At 46.9% G+C, this 17,961-nt stretch overlaps 1 protein-coding gene across 1 annotated transcript in view; it reads left to right on the top strand.

The window, feature by feature from the left end:
* LOC122813330 overlaps window positions 1-17,961 on the top strand; it is a 1,602,747-nt gene that overhangs the window by 456,525 nt on the left and 1,128,261 nt on the right. Inside the window, exon 4 of the mRNA XM_044085591.1 lies at window positions 3,987-4,093. Within this exon, the coding sequence (XP_043941526.1) occupies window positions 3,987-4,093 (107 nt within the window). The remainder of the gene's footprint in view (window positions 1-3,986; window positions 4,094-17,961) is intronic.

The raw sequence follows: 17,961 nt of genomic DNA, 5'->3' as shown, positions 1-17,961 counted from the left end.
ATCTCATTTTCCACAGACAGAATTTCTTTTAGAACTAATCCTTGTTTATGCCTAAAGTGGTAACCAAGTTTACTTTAAGCCAAACTGTTTATCTTCCTGTTGGTTTTTCCCTGAAACCAAGAATGAGAGAGAGAGGATACGTCATACCTTGGACGCCAACAGACAACTTGGGTGTTATGACAGAACAAAACCTTGCTGAACTTCTGATAATGTGTTTATTTCTTGTGAAGGTAAAGAGAAGGGACAGCCTATGTCAAAACAAACTATTTCCAAATAGTTGTGGACACATGTTTTTGCTTTTTCTAACAGTGTCCACTAAGGGCTTAAACCCCCCCCCCCCCCAGTTGGCATGAAAACTCTGAAGGGTGTGGAGCTCAGTCCAATCTTTTAGTCATCACATTCTGAGTTGATTACATGGTTTAGAAGCTGGTTGGCTGTTACATCCTGCACTGAATTTAACCCCTATAGCTTAGGCTACTCCAGCAGTGATCATATGAAAATCTTCTGTTTTGGTAAAGTTACTTACACAGCTGTCCTTTTTTAACTTGTGTCTTTTGAGAATGTGAAGTTAATGGTTAGGCTTTCTTATTCTGAGGTAAACAATTTGGCAAATGATCACATGACAGCCTTTTCTCATGTGACAAAGCATATTTTAAAGTGTGCTTATGATGTTGCATCTTGATCAGTTTTCAGGGGATTTGCTTAGCTTCAATTTCAAAACCTTCCTGGTGATGTTAAATCTGAGATTTTAAATTCTCCCACTGGTAAAGAGACAGTGTTTACATTAAAGCTAGATTATTCATTTTCCAGTAATCTTTTCTTATCCAGAGAAAAAGGCAAAAGAGATTCTTCACTCTCTAGCTGTACACAAGCAGCTCAGGTGTTACTTAGACAAAACATGACCTTTCAGGAAAGCTGACCAGTTTGTCTCCTTTGAAGGAAATAGAAGAGGGCAACCAGTGTCTCAATAGACTATTTCCAGATGGTGTCTAATGTTATTACTTTATGTTGTACTCTGCATAAAAAGCCACTTCTAGGCAGGGTTTCAGCTCATTCTACAAGAGCACTGGCTTCATTGGTGGCTTTCTGGAAATGGGTGGACTCTAGAAGTATTCTAGGGCTAGCAACTTCATCCTCTGTACATACTTTCAGAGCACTACTAACTGGATTCCTTTTCCAGGTCAAGAACAAACTTTGCAAGTGTCTCTCATTGGCTTGCTCCCTTTTTACTTTCTTGCCTAAGGTCTGGTATTCTACCCATATAGCTTAGGCTACTGCAATGATGATCTGTGTATTGAACATAATACAGTTGTGCAAGTGGCCATTACAGTGGCTGTCCATCCTTCAGCCCCCTTTTCTTGCTGACTTTTTTTGACAGGGTAGAGTTGTTTTCATACTTTTGTATATAGTTGACTTGGTTTTCTAGCATAAATTTACAGAGCTTTTGCATCCTTCCTGTGCAGAAAATGCTCTGAAGCATTTTTCTCTCCAGCTACTTTTTACATGAGGCTGTGCATGAGTTCCTGGCAGTTGGAGTGGAGGGAAGGTGCTCTGAAGCGTTTTGCTCTCCAGCTGCTTTTTACATGGGGCTGTGCATGAGTTCCTGGCAGTTGGAGTGGAGGGAAGGTGCTCAAAAGTCTGATAGGCTATCAGGCGTAGGGGATAAGACCTGTATAGGTCAGGTTACTGAAAGGTGATCCATTAGAACATTTACTGTTATGGTTTATGGTTACTTACAAAACTGTATTTTTTCAGTGTGCATAAAGCTCTAAAACCTATTGATGTTTTTTTGCATGTTTGAAAGCCAGGGGAATGTTTCTGTTTAATACACTTTTCACTGTAATTTTGGTGAAATTTTTTGGCTTTTTATGAAACCTGATCACTCTCATAATTAAAGTGATCTGGTGTGTTGCTGCTGTCTTCTCATTTTATATACCAATAACCGATGACGTGGGTATGGTATATTGAAAATTTACCCATGGGTAGTGTGGTTTAATCACGAGGGCGAAGCCAAAATGATTAAACAAAGACAACAGTGGGTAAATCTTCAGTATACCACACCACGGAGTCAGTTATTGCTATTATACAATGACATTATTAAAGAAAACTTTTCTTAAATAATGTAATTGTTTGATGGCTCCGTGGTGTTCCACCGCTTTCTGAGGATACACCACTGCTTTTATTTGATGTACTGTGCTTGCGTATGAGACTTTCATTCCCACCCTTAGGCAGTACATCAGTGCTGTGTGATGGGTGCTGTATATAGGAAGCAATGGAGAAAGGAAGATCTCCGTTGCTGTTTTTTTTTTTTTAAAGATGCCGGTATACTTTGAAGGTATGGGAGAGATGGGACATGGACAATAAAAGGATAATCAGGTAAGTTTCTCTAGTTTTTCATAACATACCTGATTATTCTTTTATTTTTTTCTGTCCTGTCTCTCTCATTGGTTTCAAGTGTCCAGTTTTGCAAGTTTACTTATTTATTTTTTAAGGGAGAGAACCTGAAATTTTTATGGCATATATTAACGGAAAAAAGTCTGGGTGACTGGACCTTTTTACATTGGTATAATTTACAATAGGCATGCTGGTTGGGCTGACCAATCAGCGTGCTACTTTCTGAATATTAATGGACAGTCATTGTATAATACATATTTCACAAAATAAATCATTATGAACAGTGGTCATTGGAAATATTTTGATAGTATTATATATATTTTTTAACTTGAGATGTCCCATTAAAAGTGCTTTCAACAGTATATGTTGGTAAGTCCTTGTTTTCTGTTTCTGCCCTGTTAGTTACTTGACTTCTATGTCTTTGCCTTATTTCTGAGTTTATCCTTTATCTTTTTGATACTTTATATTTTCATTATTCTTGTACAGCCTTGTTTGACCAGTTTTGAATACTGGCTTGAGCAGTTGTTTATAGCTATATGCACTTCCTTATCAAAGTATGCTATAGCCTTAAAAGACCAGTTGGCATATTTTTTCTGTTTTGAAATAGTTTATTTTTGCTTTTATCCCAATGTTAGAAGCATATTTCAGATTACTTTGTATTTTCAAGATTTTTATAGGTAAAACAAAAGTAGTTATGTATATTCACTTCAATATTATTGAGCTCTGTGTGGTCCTGTGAACTAACTATTCAATACTTTTTTGTTGATAAGAATGAAGTAATACATTTCTGAAATGGTTTAAAAACACTGGTAAGAACCTAGCTGGAACAAGATCAGGAGGTGTGAAATGCAGCAGGACTGGTGGGAGGCACTGAAGGCATCCTTTTAAATCTTTATCGTAGACTCCAGCAATGTATAATGGAGGCAGAGTAGGGAATGCATTTGTCTGTCGGGACTAGCTGCTTAACACTACAGCCACAGTTATGTTCAGGTTTAGAAGTAGTAAGGGAGGAGGTAGAGAGACAACCAAAGCTGAAATGTAAAAGATCTTAGATAAGAAAGTAGAATTCAGTTTATGGGCTTTAAAACTCAAATATTTTTAGAATTGTGCTCAGAGGTCACAAACCTTGCACCTCTTAGTTAAATGTAAAATGGGCACAAAGCTTTAAGGTGAAGGTGGCTCTTCTGTCTTGGTATCCCTGGGAGAAAGATTGGAAGGCTTTAGAAAATGTTATAGTCAGTTATATGAAAAGGTTCCTAAAAAAGATGTAATAAAAAAAGAATATTGTGACCGATCAGGGGATGCCTGTGCTCCATTGAAATCGGGCACACAGGCTTCTAAGATCAATTACATTAAAGAATGTGACTTTCTTGATCTCCTTCTCTTGAACATGTCACAGCTTGATTATGGTCAGAGACAATATCATAATCTTCTGTGTAATGCATCTGAAAGAATTCAGTACTGGTTTCTGATAATACTAGTTAATCCGTTTCCTTGCTCTTTGATAAGTTAATTCTTATGTACACTGTGCAGGAATAGTGGAAAATGGGGCTTTGTTTATCTGAATGGTAATTTTTTTTATCCTGTTGTAGGTATGAAAACCCCGAATTTACAGTGGAAAGTGCAGTACCCAGACACAGTTGTAGTAAACAACTCATAAGGCCATTTTCAGCTTTTGAAAAGTCATCAGGTCTTAAAGGTAATATTAAGTTGTGTTATTTGTTTCAGTGTTTTACTTTGCTTTTCTTTTTTCTGCTTATTGAGATTTGTGCACCCCTATCTATTGCATAATATGTTGCTTGCTATTACCACTGATTCCTGGAAGCGGCATCTTTAAGGTCCACTGACCTTTTTTTTAATAAACATTCTTGATGTAATGGGATCCTATCTTGCCTACATTCATAACTGATGGGTTCGGCTCGACTCGGCCACTATATACTAGAACAAAGTCTCCAATTGGCTGGGCTACCCCTTATCCCAGAATGCACCACGTCTGCTTCCCCAGATCTCGTTTGCCGCTTTTCAAGCTAGACGTGGTCTCGACTTGGCTGGAGCTAAGTGGGGTTTTTTTTATTACTTTTTGGTCTTTTGACCTAGGATTTTCTTCACAAATTTAACAAACAGCTGTTTTAACAGCTTTACGTGTGTGTGTGAACCTGTTTTGGTGTGATTGGTAATTTTTTCTACATACCGGGCAAGGCCCGTTTAAGTTAGAGGTCCCTTGCCCTTATTTGTGTGTGGGTGTGTTGATTTTGTCTCTACTGTACGTCCTGATTTATCGGGCTAAGCCCGTTTAAGTTAGAGGGCTTCTGCCCGTTTTGTGTTCTGTATCTCGGGCCAGTCCCGTTTTGAGTCAAAGGGCTCATGCCCTACTTTTAGGTTGCTTTTTGTTGTGGGAAAACAGTTGTGTGATAGGATGTCGAAAGAGCAGAAGTCTGGATGTTAAGTTGTCAAACTCACCTTCATTCTTGCTGGATGGGTTCAGAGCCGATCCTCGGCTCCGACTCGGCACTTGCTAAGCTCGAGAACTCATTTTACCAGCTCGAGGCAACCCTATATCCCATGATGCAAGGCGTGACTACCTCAGATCTCGTTTGCCGATTCGCGAAGAGGTCTCCTTTTTACCAGCTCAGTCTCCTTTTCTTTCTATTTGTCATCTATTGGGTTTTATATATATATATATATATATATCTATATATATATATATATATATATATATATATAGAGAGAGAGAGAGAGAGCTAATCTCCTACCCTATATTCCTTCTCTTTTACGCAAGGATCCTCTCTTCAGGCCTTAAGCCTCCCTCCCAGTTAATTCCTGTCAGGTTAGTGTTTGTGTGTTTTTTGTGGGTTAACTGTGTGACTGTTGTGTGTCTGTGTATTTTTGGACATAATATGTCTAAAGAAGTGAAGGTCTCAGGCTTCAAGAAGTGTGACTCGTGCTGTCAGAAAATGTCTCTGACAGACGGTCACACTTCTTGTGTGTACTGCCTGGGGCCTTTACACCTGCAGGACTCCTGTGCTATCTGTCACTCCTTTAGCCAGAGAGTCCTGCAGGAACGAAGAAACAAGCTTAGTCTTCATGGCTTGTTAAAGCCAGAGGGTTCTCCGACCAAGGCTGGGTCGGTTAAGCCCTCTAAGCCATCTAAGGCCCAGGCTGTAGTTCTCAAGCCTTCGGCAGTGGCTCCGACTCCTTTGGAGTCGAGATCGGCTCCGGCTGGAGCCGATCTTTCCACTTTGGAGGTTGTAGTGTCGGCTCCGTCTGGCTTCGATACACAAATACCCATTACTTTGTCGGCTCCGGCCGGAGCCGACGTGTCTTTATCCAGTATTGGAGCCGATAAGTCTTCGGCTCGATCTGGAGCCGAGGGGTCGTCGGCACCGATGGCTCCATCCAAGAAGAGATCTCGGTCTCCTTCCCTGGAGTCGATTCGTTCGGCTCCGGGATCTCCTCTTTTGTCGGAGCGGAGCCATCGGAGCCGATCTTCAAGGTCTTCCAGGCTGTCAGACCATGATTTAGAGAGGGTGGTAAGCAGACTGTTGAAGTCACAGGCACTAGCCCAAATGCTCCATAGCCCGTCTCAACAGACGTCTGCTATTTCTCATCCCCCTGAACTTCCTCCTCCGACTCTCCTTCAGAGTTCGGAGCCAGAGCTTCTCGGAACGGTGACCGTGGGTGCGCCGGAGCCGATACTTCCCCTTTCGGCTCCGATATCTTCGACTCCGATCTCCTCCATGAGACCTTCCTTGGAGGGATCTGGTCGTCGGGTCTTCCTTGTCGGCTCCGAGGGGGCGAGTGGCATCAGACCCTTGACCGACCCTGCTCTCCCTCTTGGAGCTTTGGCATTGGTGAGCTCGGCACCGACATCGGCTTCGGAGCCTTCTCTTTCGGTGGGACCGGGGATTCCTGTTTCTTCGGAGCGGGATTCTTCTGGCCTCCCTGGGAGGGGAGTCTTCGAGGTTATGAGGAGTGTCCTAGCCCCTGAGCTAGGTCAACGGTCTATTCCTTTAGCTCCTCCATCTTCGGTGCCTGTTGATGTCTCTTGCCAGTCTCTTGCTCCCGGACCCAGAGATCCATTGCCCCAGGTTTCCCCATTGGGAAGAACTTCCTCTTCCGAGGTTTCTCCTGATCCTGCAGGGGAACCCCCGCGTAAGAGGACGTGTAAGAGGAAGCACACAGACTCCCCTGAGTCTACTACATCAGATACCGACTTAGATGAGTCGGGGGGCTCCCCACGGTCCCCCTCTGAGGATGTCTCCTTTTCAGACATCCCGGAACTCCTTAAGCAGAGGGGGAACTGGCCTTCCATTGACCCCTCCGAGGATGAGTCGGTATACCTGGAGGCTTTTGGATCTCGACCCTCCACCTCCTGGGTGTCTCCGCCTTTCGACCCACTCATGCAAGTGGTGGCTCGGAAGGCTTGGGCAGCCCCGGATTCTGTGAAACCAGTTCCCAGGAGGCCCTCCAAATTCATCACAGCCCCTTCAGACAAACAGTTTCTTTCTAAGGGCGTCCCTGTTGATGCTATGGTGGCGGCGGCCACCAAGAAGGAACTTGCTGATCCTTCTGTGCCTGTCCATCCTCCTAACAAGGACTCTAGGACCATGGATAGGTACGGCAAGCGGATGTTTTCTTCAGCGACCTTTACTATGCGTTCGCTGAACTACCTTTGTCACTTTACCAGACTTCAGAGAGACATTCTCAAGGAACTAGGTGAAGTGGTTCAGGATCCTTCGGCGACTGGGGCTCAAGAAAAGATTGCCTTACAGCTAGGAATCCTGAATTCTTTGACTAACTCCTCCATGCGGCTCATTTCTTATGCAGCCGATGGAGCGAGTAGGGCCGCAGGCACAGGAGTGGCACTTAGGCGTCAAGCCTAGATGCGGCTTTGTAATTTCGCAGACCCTTTTAAGGCGTCCTTCACCAATACCCCCTTAGACGGTTCGGCTTTGTTCGGACCTCAGGTGAAGGATACATTGACCAGGTGTGAACAAGACGGCAAGACCCTTTCTGCCGTAGGAGTCCATTTCTCCACCCCTTCAAGACCCTATCCAAAAGGTCAGAAGGGAGGGAAAATGTGGTTCCGTAAATCTCAGGGAGTCACGCCGGACACATGTGGTCAGTTTACCCCCAGAGGCAGAGGGAGTAATAATAATAATAGGCGCCGCCCTAGGGGCAGAGGGGGTCCGCAGAATCAGGGTAGCAGGGAGCCTTTCTCCTATAAACCCTTCCAGCATCCCTGAGGTGTTGCCCGACTGTCCACCCTTGGAGGCAGTCGGGGGAAGTTTGTCACTGTACCCAATAGCCTGGCGTTCCCTCTCTCAAGACAAATGGGTACAGTTGATCATATCCGAGGGCTACAATATCCCTTTCGAGAGGTATCCCGTTCCTCATCAATCCCTTCCAGACGTCTCACCCGGTCTAAGGGAATTGGCAAAGCAGGAGGTATCAAAGCTCCTAGCAAAAAGAGCCGTCCAACTAGTGCCAGCAGACCAAGTAGGATCCGGCATCTACTCAAGATTCTTTTTGGTCCCCAAAAGGACGGGAGATTGGAGACCAATTTTAGACCTCAGCAAACTAAACAAGTTTGTCAAGAAGGCAAGGTTCCGGATGGTCACGCTTCAGTCCATTCTACCCTTTTTGGGCAAGGACAACTGGATGTGCTCAATAGACCTTCAGGATGCGTACTATCATATAAAGATTCACAGGTGCTCCAGAAGGTTTATCCGCTTTCGGCTGGGGTCCAGTCATTTTCAATTCAGAGCCCTGCCCTTTGGCCTCACTACAGCCCCCAGAGTGTTTACCAAATGTATGGCAGTGGTTACGGCTCATCTGAGACGTCAAGGATTCCAGGTGTTTCCATATCTAGACGACTGGCTCCTCTCCGCCACCACCAGGCATCAACTTCTCAAGGCCAGAGACTACACTCTGCAAACCTGCAAACAATTGGGGATTTCAATAAACTTCGAAAAATCTTCTCTGTTGCCTTGCCAATCTATTACCTTTATAGGCGCAGAATTAAACACTGTCAGTATGTCAGCCAGGCTCACAAAACAAAGAATTCTGGACATCCAGAAGTATGTTCGGATCATATTACTCAGCAAGAAGATCAGAGCCAAATTTGTCCTGAAGGTTCTGGGACTTATGGCTGTGGCCATTGTACTACTGCCGTTAGCCCGCTTCCACATGCGTCTTCTGCAGTGGATGTTGTTCGCTCAGTGGTCATTCCAGCAGCTCCCCATGAGACATGAAATTTTCGTCACACAATCGTGCAAGAGTCATCTAACCTGGTGGATGTCTTCTCCTCTGCTCCATCAGGGCCGACTGTTTGTTCCCCCAGTTCCGGTTGCCACAGTCACTTTGGATGCCTCTCTGATCGGGTGGGGGGGGCATTATCAGGGCAGGATGGTCCATGGGACTTGGCAACCCATAGAATACCATCTGCACATAAATGTCCTAGAGATGAGAGCAGTGCTTTTAACGTTGCAAGCCCTCAGCGACTTTCTTCCCTTAGGGACTATTGCAGTTCAGACGGACAACATGTCTGTAGTCTGGTATATAACAAACAGGGCGGGACCAGGTCCTATCCACTGTGTCGAGAAGCTCTCAGACTTTGGCAATGGGCAATCTCCTCTCATCGGTTTCTGATAGCAACACATATCCCCGGGAGATCCAACCTCTTAGCGGACAGACTGAGCAGAGCTATTCTCATGCCACACGAGTGGTCTCTCAAACAATCGGTAGTGGACGAGATTTTTCAGAAGTGGGGCTTCCCTTCCTGCGACCTTTTTGCTACACCCCAAAACAGCAAATGCCCAGACTTCTTCACCCTCTTTCCTCTACCAGGCCATTCCCCGAGAGACTCTCAGACCCAGGATTGGCCCCGGGGACTTCTGTATGCTTTTCCTCCATTCCCACTGATACCACAAGTGATTCAGAAAGCTACCGTATTGAGAGCCAAGTTGATCCTCATTGCCCCTTACTGGCCTTGACAAATTTGGTTTCCGTCCCTGCATCATCATCTCCTGGTGCAGCCTTGCATCTGGACCCAGTTCCAGACCTTCTGACCCACCAGTTGGGTCAACCGCACCGGGCCATTCATTCCCTCAACCTCACTGCTTGGTTGCTCCACTTCCTTCCTTAGCCAGGCTTCCTATGATTTCTAACCCCGTTAGAAATATCATAGTAGCTTCTCTAAAGTCCTCCACCAGAAGGATTTATGCTAGTAAGTGGCAACGTTTTTCTTTCTGGGCAAAGTCTAAACACATAGATCCCTTTACTGCTCCAGTGCATTCAGTCTTGGACTTCTTAGCCGAGATTTTTCAATCGGGGCTTCTTCCTCTACAGTTACCAATTGGCAGCAATCTCTAATTTTCATGTTGGTTTAGCAGATCAAAACATAATGTCCCACAAGCTTTGCAAAGCCTTTCTGAGAGGTATCTTTCTCCTGAAGCCTCCAATCAGAGATCCTCCTCCGCAATTGGATTTGAATTTAATGCTGGCATCCTTGATTCTACCCCCCTTCGAAATGGCTGCTACATGCTCGCTAAAGTTTCTTTCCTGGAAAACAATTTTCTTGGTTGCTGTTACTTCAGCTAGAAGGGTTTCTGAACTTCAGGCCCTCTGTGTCCGTTCCCCATACTTGGTTTTTCACAAAGATAGGGTATCCTTAAGAACTAATCCATCTTTTTTGCCCAAAGTTGCTTCCCAGTCGAATATTAACCAATCTATTGATTTGCCAGTTTTTTTCCCTAATTATTAGGACAAAGCTGAACAAAAACTTCATTGCTTGGATGTCCATCGTCAACTCAGGTATTATTTGGACAGAACTAAACAATTCAGAAAATCTGATCAACTATTTCTTTCTTATGCAGAGAACAGAAAAGGTCTCCCAGTCTCTAAAGTGACCTTATCCAGATGGCTGTCTTCTATCATTTCTTATGTTTATCTTCTTAGAGGCAAGCACCTGTCCTCAAAAACCAAAAGCACATTCTACCAGGAGCCTGTCCACATCCACAGCCTTTCAGGATAGGCTACCTATTGACACCATTTGTGCAGCAGCCACTTGGGCCACTCCTCACACCTTTGTCTCTCATTACAAATTGGACTTGGCCTCCAGGGACAGGGCTAGGTTTGGTTCCACAGTTCTCAAGAGTCTGTTCCATTGAGCCACCCAGGATAGAGGTGCTAGGGACGCGGTCCCATCCAGCAAGAATGAAGGCGAGTTTGACAACTTAACATTTAGAAGTTATGTACCTACCATAACGTTCCATGTTAGTTGTCTTCTCTCACCTTCTTTCTTGCGTCCCTCCCTCCTTCCCCCTGGCCTGGACTGATCTTGAAGTTGTACTTTTTTTGGGGTGTTTTCACTCTTTCCAAGAGTTCCCAGTAGGAAGAGTCATTATTGTTAGCGGCTATTGGCCTAGTTCCTCCTACATTAAGTAATCTTCTTCCTTGGGAAGAAGTGTTTTTGGCAGGGTTTTCTTCTAGCTACCAAACGAGATCTGAGGTAGTCACGTCTTGCATCATGGGATATAGGGTTGCCTCGAGCTGGTAAAATGAGTTCTCGAGCTTAGCAAGTGCCGAGTCAGAGCCGAGGATCGGCTCCAAACCCATCCAGCAAGAAAGAAGGCGAGAGAAGACAACTAACATGGAACGTTATGATAGGTACATAACTTCTAATTTTAAAAAGTGCACCAAGTGCAACTACAAAATGTCTCTTACTGATAGCCATGCTGTTTGCGTATATTGTTTAGGACCGAAACATTTACAGGAAACATGTAGTGTTTGTCATGCTTTTTCCTGTAGGGTCCTTCAAGAACGAAAAAATAAATTGATCCTTAAGGGCCTTATTAAGCCCTCCTTTGAGGAAGCTTTGGCTTCTCCTTCCTCTCCAGCTTCTAAAAAGAAAAGGTCGTCGGCTCCGACCAGTCCGTCGGAACCGACTTCCAAGAAGCATAGGTCAACCTCTGATTCCTCTGCTCCAATGGCTTCGGAGCCTCGGGTGGAAGGGTCTGCCTTGATACCTCTTTCCTCGGCTCCATTGGTGTCGGAGCCGCAGGTTGGGGGATCGAGAGGCGAATCACCTGCTTCGGCTCCTTTGGTCTCGGAGCCGTTGGAGGTGTGCAGCTCAGACCCCCCCCCCGGCCCCGAAGTCCCCTTCAGCGCCGATGCTTATTCATACGGTTCCGGATCCGGTGCCGATGGTGTTGGAGCAGTTTCGGAGCCAGTCCCCTGGTCTGTCGGAGCCGAGAGAGAAGTAGTCTCGGACCCCATCTATTTCCTCTAAATCCTCCAGGTTGTCAGACTCAGATTTGGACAGAGTTATCCAGAGGCTTTTCCAGTCCCCAGTTTTTTGCAAAAATGGTCTCGGCTCCAGCCCACTCGGCTCCGGAGCCGGTCCCCACTTCGCATCCGATTCCTCCTCCAACCTCCTCGAAGCTGTTGGAGTCGGTGATGGTAGAGCGGAGCAGAGTTGTCCATTCGGAACCGAGACTCCCTCGGAGCTTCTCTGTTCTGACCATCATTCCTACCCTGTCCTCGGCGTCAGGGTTCGGTACCGGGACTTCCTCGGTCGGGGCCGAGGGGAACACTTTGGAACTGGTAGTTTCGGTGCCTAGTCTTCCCCTCGGAACGTCGGCCGCAGGGATTTGCGGTACCGTCGTGGTCTCTCAGCCGGTGTCCTCCGTAGAGTCTGGAGGTCCTGCTTTTGAGGCCATGAGGAGTGCACTGGCCATGTCCTTGGCGGCTCAGCAAGTCTCTACCTCACCGTCCCTAGACTTGGGAACTGGTGCTTCTGGTGTGCTTCATTCCCACGACAGCGGGGCCCCAGGGCCTGAGGATACCCCCTTGGGGGGTTCCCTTCTCCCGGGAGGTCCTTCTGAATCCGCTTCAGATGAACCTCCAAGAAAAAAATTGTGCAAGAGGAAGCACATTAACTCCCAGGATGAGTCTATCACATCAGATACTGACTTCGATGATGCGGAGGGGTCCCCAAAATCGTCCTCGGATGACGTCTCATTCTCAGATATCCTCGAGATCCTGAGACAGAGAGGCGATTGGCAGTCCAAAACCCCTTCCGCGGAGGAGTCAGTCTTCCTCAAGGCTTTTGGGGCCCAGCCCTCCGCCTCCTGGGTGTCTCCACCCTTCGATGAATTACTAGATTTAGTTTCTCGAAGGGTGTGGGAACACCCTGACACTGTGGAACCGGTGCCCGCCAGGCCTAACAAGTTCCTCTCAGCCCCTCCTCAAAAGGAATTTTTGACTAAAGGAGTTGCAGTAGATGCGATGGTGGTGGCATCTGCCACTCAGCAGGACGTGGCAGAGGCTTCAACGTCTATTCACCCTCCTAATAAGGATTCCAGGAGCATGGATAGGTACGGGAAGCGTACCCTTTCTTCAGCGGCCTTTACCCTGCGGTCGCTGAATTATCTTTGTCATTTTACCAGGCTCCAAAGGGACCTCCTCAAAGAGTTAGGTGAGTCTCTTACGGGTAATCTTCCTGAGGCGTTAGCCCAAACTGTTGGCGCCCAGATGACTACCCTATCTTCGATAGTCAACTCGTCCATGAGGCTCATATCATATGCAGCCGAAGGGGCGAGTAGAGCAGTGGGAACAGGCGTGGCTCTTAGAAGACACGCCTGGTTACACTTGTGTCCCTTTGCGGAGGCCTTTAAGTCTTCCTTCACCGACGCCCCCTTTGATGGGTCCTCCCTATTTGGACTCAAGGTGAAGGACACACTGACTCGGTGCGAGCAGGAGGGCAAGACCTTGACTGCCGTGGGGGCCCATTTTTCCGCTCCCTCTAGACCTTACCCCAAGGCCCAGAGAGGAGGGAAAATGTGGTTCAGGAAATCTCAAAGGTCTTTCCCTACTCCACTGAGTGATCCCCCCTCTAGAGGCAGGGGGGGGGATTCAGGAAGATGCCGCCCCAGAGGCGGCAGAGGCCCCCGTAACTCTGGAGACAGCGATTCCTTTCGTGGTCCATCCTACGCTCACCGTTCCTGAGACGTGGCCCGACTGCGCATCTCCGGAGCCAGTCGGGGGTCGCTTTGCGGAACACCCGCAGGCTTGGGAATCTATCACCAAGGATCAGTGGGTGCTCCGAACCATAACCGGAGGCTATCTCATCCCTTTCATCAAGATCCCCCCTCTTCCTGTCAGGAAAATCCCGGATGTGCCACCCAGTCAGCGGGATCAAGCAGCGGTCGAGGTTTCAAAGCTGCTAAGAAAAGGAGTCATCCAGCCTGTCCCCGCCGACCAGATCAGATCAGGAACTTACTCAAGACTATTTTTGGTGCCAAAAAAGACAGGGGACTTAAGGCCCATTTTGGACCTCAGATCATTGAATCACTTTGTAAAAAAATCCAAATTCCGAATGGTCACCCTTCAGTCCATTCTCCCGTTATTGGAGAAGGATGTCTGGATGTGCTCCATAGATCTCAAGGACGCTTACTATCACATTCTGATAAGTCAAGAGTCCAGGAGTCATTTACGCTTCCGCCTGGGAGCCAGTCATTTCCAGTTCCGAGCACTGCCCTTTGGTCTCACCACAGCCCCCAGTGTGTTCACCAAGTGTCTGGCAGTAGTGACAGCTCACTTGAGAAGTCTAGGATTCCAAGTGTTTCCCTATCTAGACGACTGGCTCCTTACTGCCACCTCCAAGCATCTATTAGTTTGGGCGCTTATGACCACAGTCAGTTTGGGTCATTCACTAGGAATCACGTTCAATTGGGAAAAATCTGTGCTGCAGCCGTCTCAGCGTATTACCTTTATAGGTGCAGAGTTAGACACAAGAAGAATGCGGGCATTCTTGCCGGAAGAAAGGATTCGGGTCCTGCAGTCTCAGGTTCAAACCTTGTTACCCAGATCACGAGTTCTGGCCAGACTGATTCTGCAGTTATTGGGCACGATGGCTTCGACTATTCTTCTAGTCCCCTTAGCCAGGTTGCACATGCGGGTGCTGCAATGGCTACTGTCGGTTCAATGGTCTTTTCAGGAACTCCCCTTGAACCATTTAGTCCAGATTACGGAAATTTGCCGTCGGGACCTACGTTGGTGGCTGCTTCGGTCCAACCTGGACCAGGGGCGACCCTTTGCCCTTCAGCCTCCCGTTGCCACGGTGACCACGGACGCCTCCCAGATAGGGTGGGGGGGGTCATTATCTGGACAGGTCTGTCCAAGGCACGTGGCAGGTTCACGAAACGCACTTACATATCAATATCCTGGAAATGAGAGTGGTGCTACTGGCGTTGCAAGCACTTCATCATGCTCTTCCCCCGGGTACTATTGCGATTCTATCCGACAACATGTCGGTAGTCTGGTACATAAACAAGCAAGGCGGAACCAGGTTCTACCCTCTTTGCCGAGAGGCCATGAGAGTGTGGCATTGGGCGATTGCTACCAGCGTTTCCTAGTGGCAACGCACATTCCGGGGAAATCCAATGTGATTGCAGACAGGCTGAGCAGGACTTTCCTGTTGCCCCACGAGTGGTCCCTCAACGACAGGGTGGCTGCAAACATCTTCGCCAAGTGGGGCCTCCCTTGTTGCGACTTGTTCGCCAGCCCTCACAATGCGAAATGCAGGGAGTTCTTCACTCTGACTCCCTCTCAGGGGCAGATTCCCAGGGACGCTCTAGCTCACAGTTGGCCCCCCGGTCTACTTTACGCCTTCCCTCCGGTTCCCCTTCTCTCAAGGTGATACAGAAGGCGATTTATCTAGGAAGCGACATGATTTTGATCGCTTCACACTGGCCTCGTCACGTTTGGTTCCCCTTCCTTCTGAGGTATGCGGTGGAAGGCCCATGGTTTCTGGACCTGGTGCCCGACCTGTTAACTCATCAGTTGGGACAGTCTCACCCATCTTTCAGGTCCTTGAGGTTGGCCGCTTGGTTACGCCATTTCCAACCTTAGTCAGAGATAACTCTTTTTCCAGGCGTCATCCACATTTTGTCCTCTTCTCACAAACCTTCCACTATTAAACTGTATTCCAGCAAATGGAAGAGGTTTGCTCTTTGGGCCCAGCAACGAGGTATAGATCCCCTTACCGCCCCAGTACCTCAGGTTTTGGAATTCCTGGCTTCTTTGTTTTATTTGGGCTCTTCAGTTTCCGCAATTAAAGTCCATCTGGTGGCTATCTCTAATTTTCATGTCTCCTTTGAGCCTTCCTTAATGGCAAACAGGCTTTGCAAATCTTTCCTTAAAGGAGCATGGCTCCTTCGGCCCCCAATAGCCCATCCTGTGCCCCCTTGGGACCTGAATATGGTTCTAGCTTCTTTAACTGCCCGTCCCTTTGAACCAGCAGCTACTTGTAATATAAAATTTCTATCTTGGAAAACCGCCTTTTTGGTGGCAATAACCTCTGCCAAGCGGGTCTCAGAGATTCAGGCTCTCTGTTCTAATCCTCCTTATTTGACCTTTCACAAAGACAGAGTGTCCCTCAAGTTAAATCCCTCCTTCTTGCCCAAGGTAGCATCCCCCTTATGCATTCAACAATCCTTGGAGCTCCATGTGTTTTTTCCCAAATTCTCCAATAGCGCAGAATATATTTTCCATCAGTTGGATGTTCACAGACAACTGCGTTTTTATTTAAGTAGGACCAATCAGACAGGAAAGTCAGATCAGCTGTTTGTGTCCTTTACGGAAAATAGGTTGGGTCATCCGGTGGCTAAAACCACCATAGCCAAATGGATTAAAGATTGCATCTCCTTCATTTATTCACGGTCCGGCAAAGAGCTACCCTTCCCAGTCAGGGCTCATTCTACCAGGGCAATGGCTACTTCTGTAGCATTCCACTCCAAATTATCGATAGATGATATCTGTGTGGCCGCTACCTGGACTTCTCCGCACACCTTCATTTCTCATTACAAGATAGATGTGGCTTCTCGAGGTAGAGCTTCCTTTGGTTCCACAGTTCTCAGGAGTGTTTTCCAATGAGCCACCCGGGATTTAGGTGCTAGGGACGCTATCCCATCAGTTATGAATGTAGCCGAGATAGGATCCCATTACATCTTTTAGTTATGTACTTACCATAACTTCGGATGTATGGGATCCATCTCGCCTACATTCATATCGCATCCCTCCTTCCCCCTTCCCGTTGGATTTAGAGGGAATGTTGCTACTTACTGAGTTTTTCTCTTGAAGGACTTTAGTTTGTTACAGTTGCTGGTATATCTCTGTGTCTGGATGTAGGTATGAAAGCGAACAAACAAGATCTGGGGAAGCAGGCGTGGTGCATGCTGGGATAAGGGGTAGCCCAGCCAATTAGAGACTTCGTTCTAGTATATAGTGGCCGAGTCGGAGCCGATGGATCGGCTCCGAACCCATCAGTTATGAATGTAGGCGAGATGGATCCCATACATCCGAAGTTATGGTTAGTACATAACTAAAAGTTCCTCATCACCCAAACCAGGCATCTCCTAGAACAGTCCAGGGGCAATGTGCTCCAGCTTTGTCAAACACTAGACATTACAGTCAACATCTTTAAATCCAACCTACAACTGATAGAGAGCCTGGAGTTCATCGGTACCCAGTTGAACACAGTAAGTCAGATTGACACTCTGCCTGCTCATCGTATAGGTACAATCAAGTTCCAGGTTCAGGAAATCTTTATTCATCCTGCTTCCCCAGTCAGACTTGTCCTTCTGGCTGTAGGTTCAATGGCTGTAGCCTTAGTTCCTTTAACACTTTTCTATATGTGTGTTCTCCAATGGAGTGTAGTTGTTTAGTGGTCTATTCTGCAACATCCTTTATCCTTCCCAGTCGGACTCAATTAGGTATGCAGAAACCATGTTCATTCGTGGATCCAGTCAGACAACATGTACCTGGGCTATCCCTTTGTTCTGTCTCCTCCAATAGCCATGGTGACCACAGATGCCTCACAGTTGGGGTGGGGGGCATTTCTTGAGAAAGATGGTCCAAGGCAGGTGGTCACCCAAGAGACCAATTCGCACATCATTGTCCTAGAGATGAAAGCAGTCCTGTTAGCGTTGCAGGCATTTGAAGATGTTCTTCCTCTGGGGACTATTGCTTTTCAAACCAACTACATGTCTGTGGTCTGACACATGAACAAACAAGAGGGAGCCATTTCCTCTGTTGAGAAGCTATGAGAGAGTGGCAGTGGGTGATATCTTCCAACCATTTTCTAGTGGCAGTGCTCATTCTGGGAAAATCCAACGTACTTGCAAACAAACTCAGCAGATCTATTCTGATGCCTCACGAGTGGTCTCTCAGTCAGTCAGTGGTGGAGAGGAGTTTCCATTGTTGGGACCAACCTTGCTATGATCTCTGTGTCTCCCCATAATAAGTGCAGCAGGTACTTCACCATAATCTCCCCTCAAGTAGAATCAATGAGAGATGCTGTAGTCCACGTTTGACTCTACGGTCTACTCTTTGCCTACCCCCGTTACCTGTGATTCCAAAATTCTTACAGAAAGCACATCGGCTGAAGAGTTCAGTTATCCTAATTGACCCCTTTTGGCCTTGTCAAATGTGGTCACCCTTCCTTTGGTCTCATCTTCATTATCCGCAATGGGTACTGGATCCTAGTCCAGACCTATTGTCACA

This window comes from Protopterus annectens, chromosome 10.part0, assembly GCF_019279795.1.
Source record: "Protopterus annectens isolate FY-2018-M chromosome 10.part0, PAN1.0, whole genome shotgun sequence".
Classification (NCBI taxonomy): Eukaryota; Metazoa; Chordata; order Ceratodontiformes; family Protopteridae; genus Protopterus; species Protopterus annectens.
Note: the sequence above shows the minus strand (reverse complement) of the source record. Positions and strands in the feature narration are given on the sequence as shown.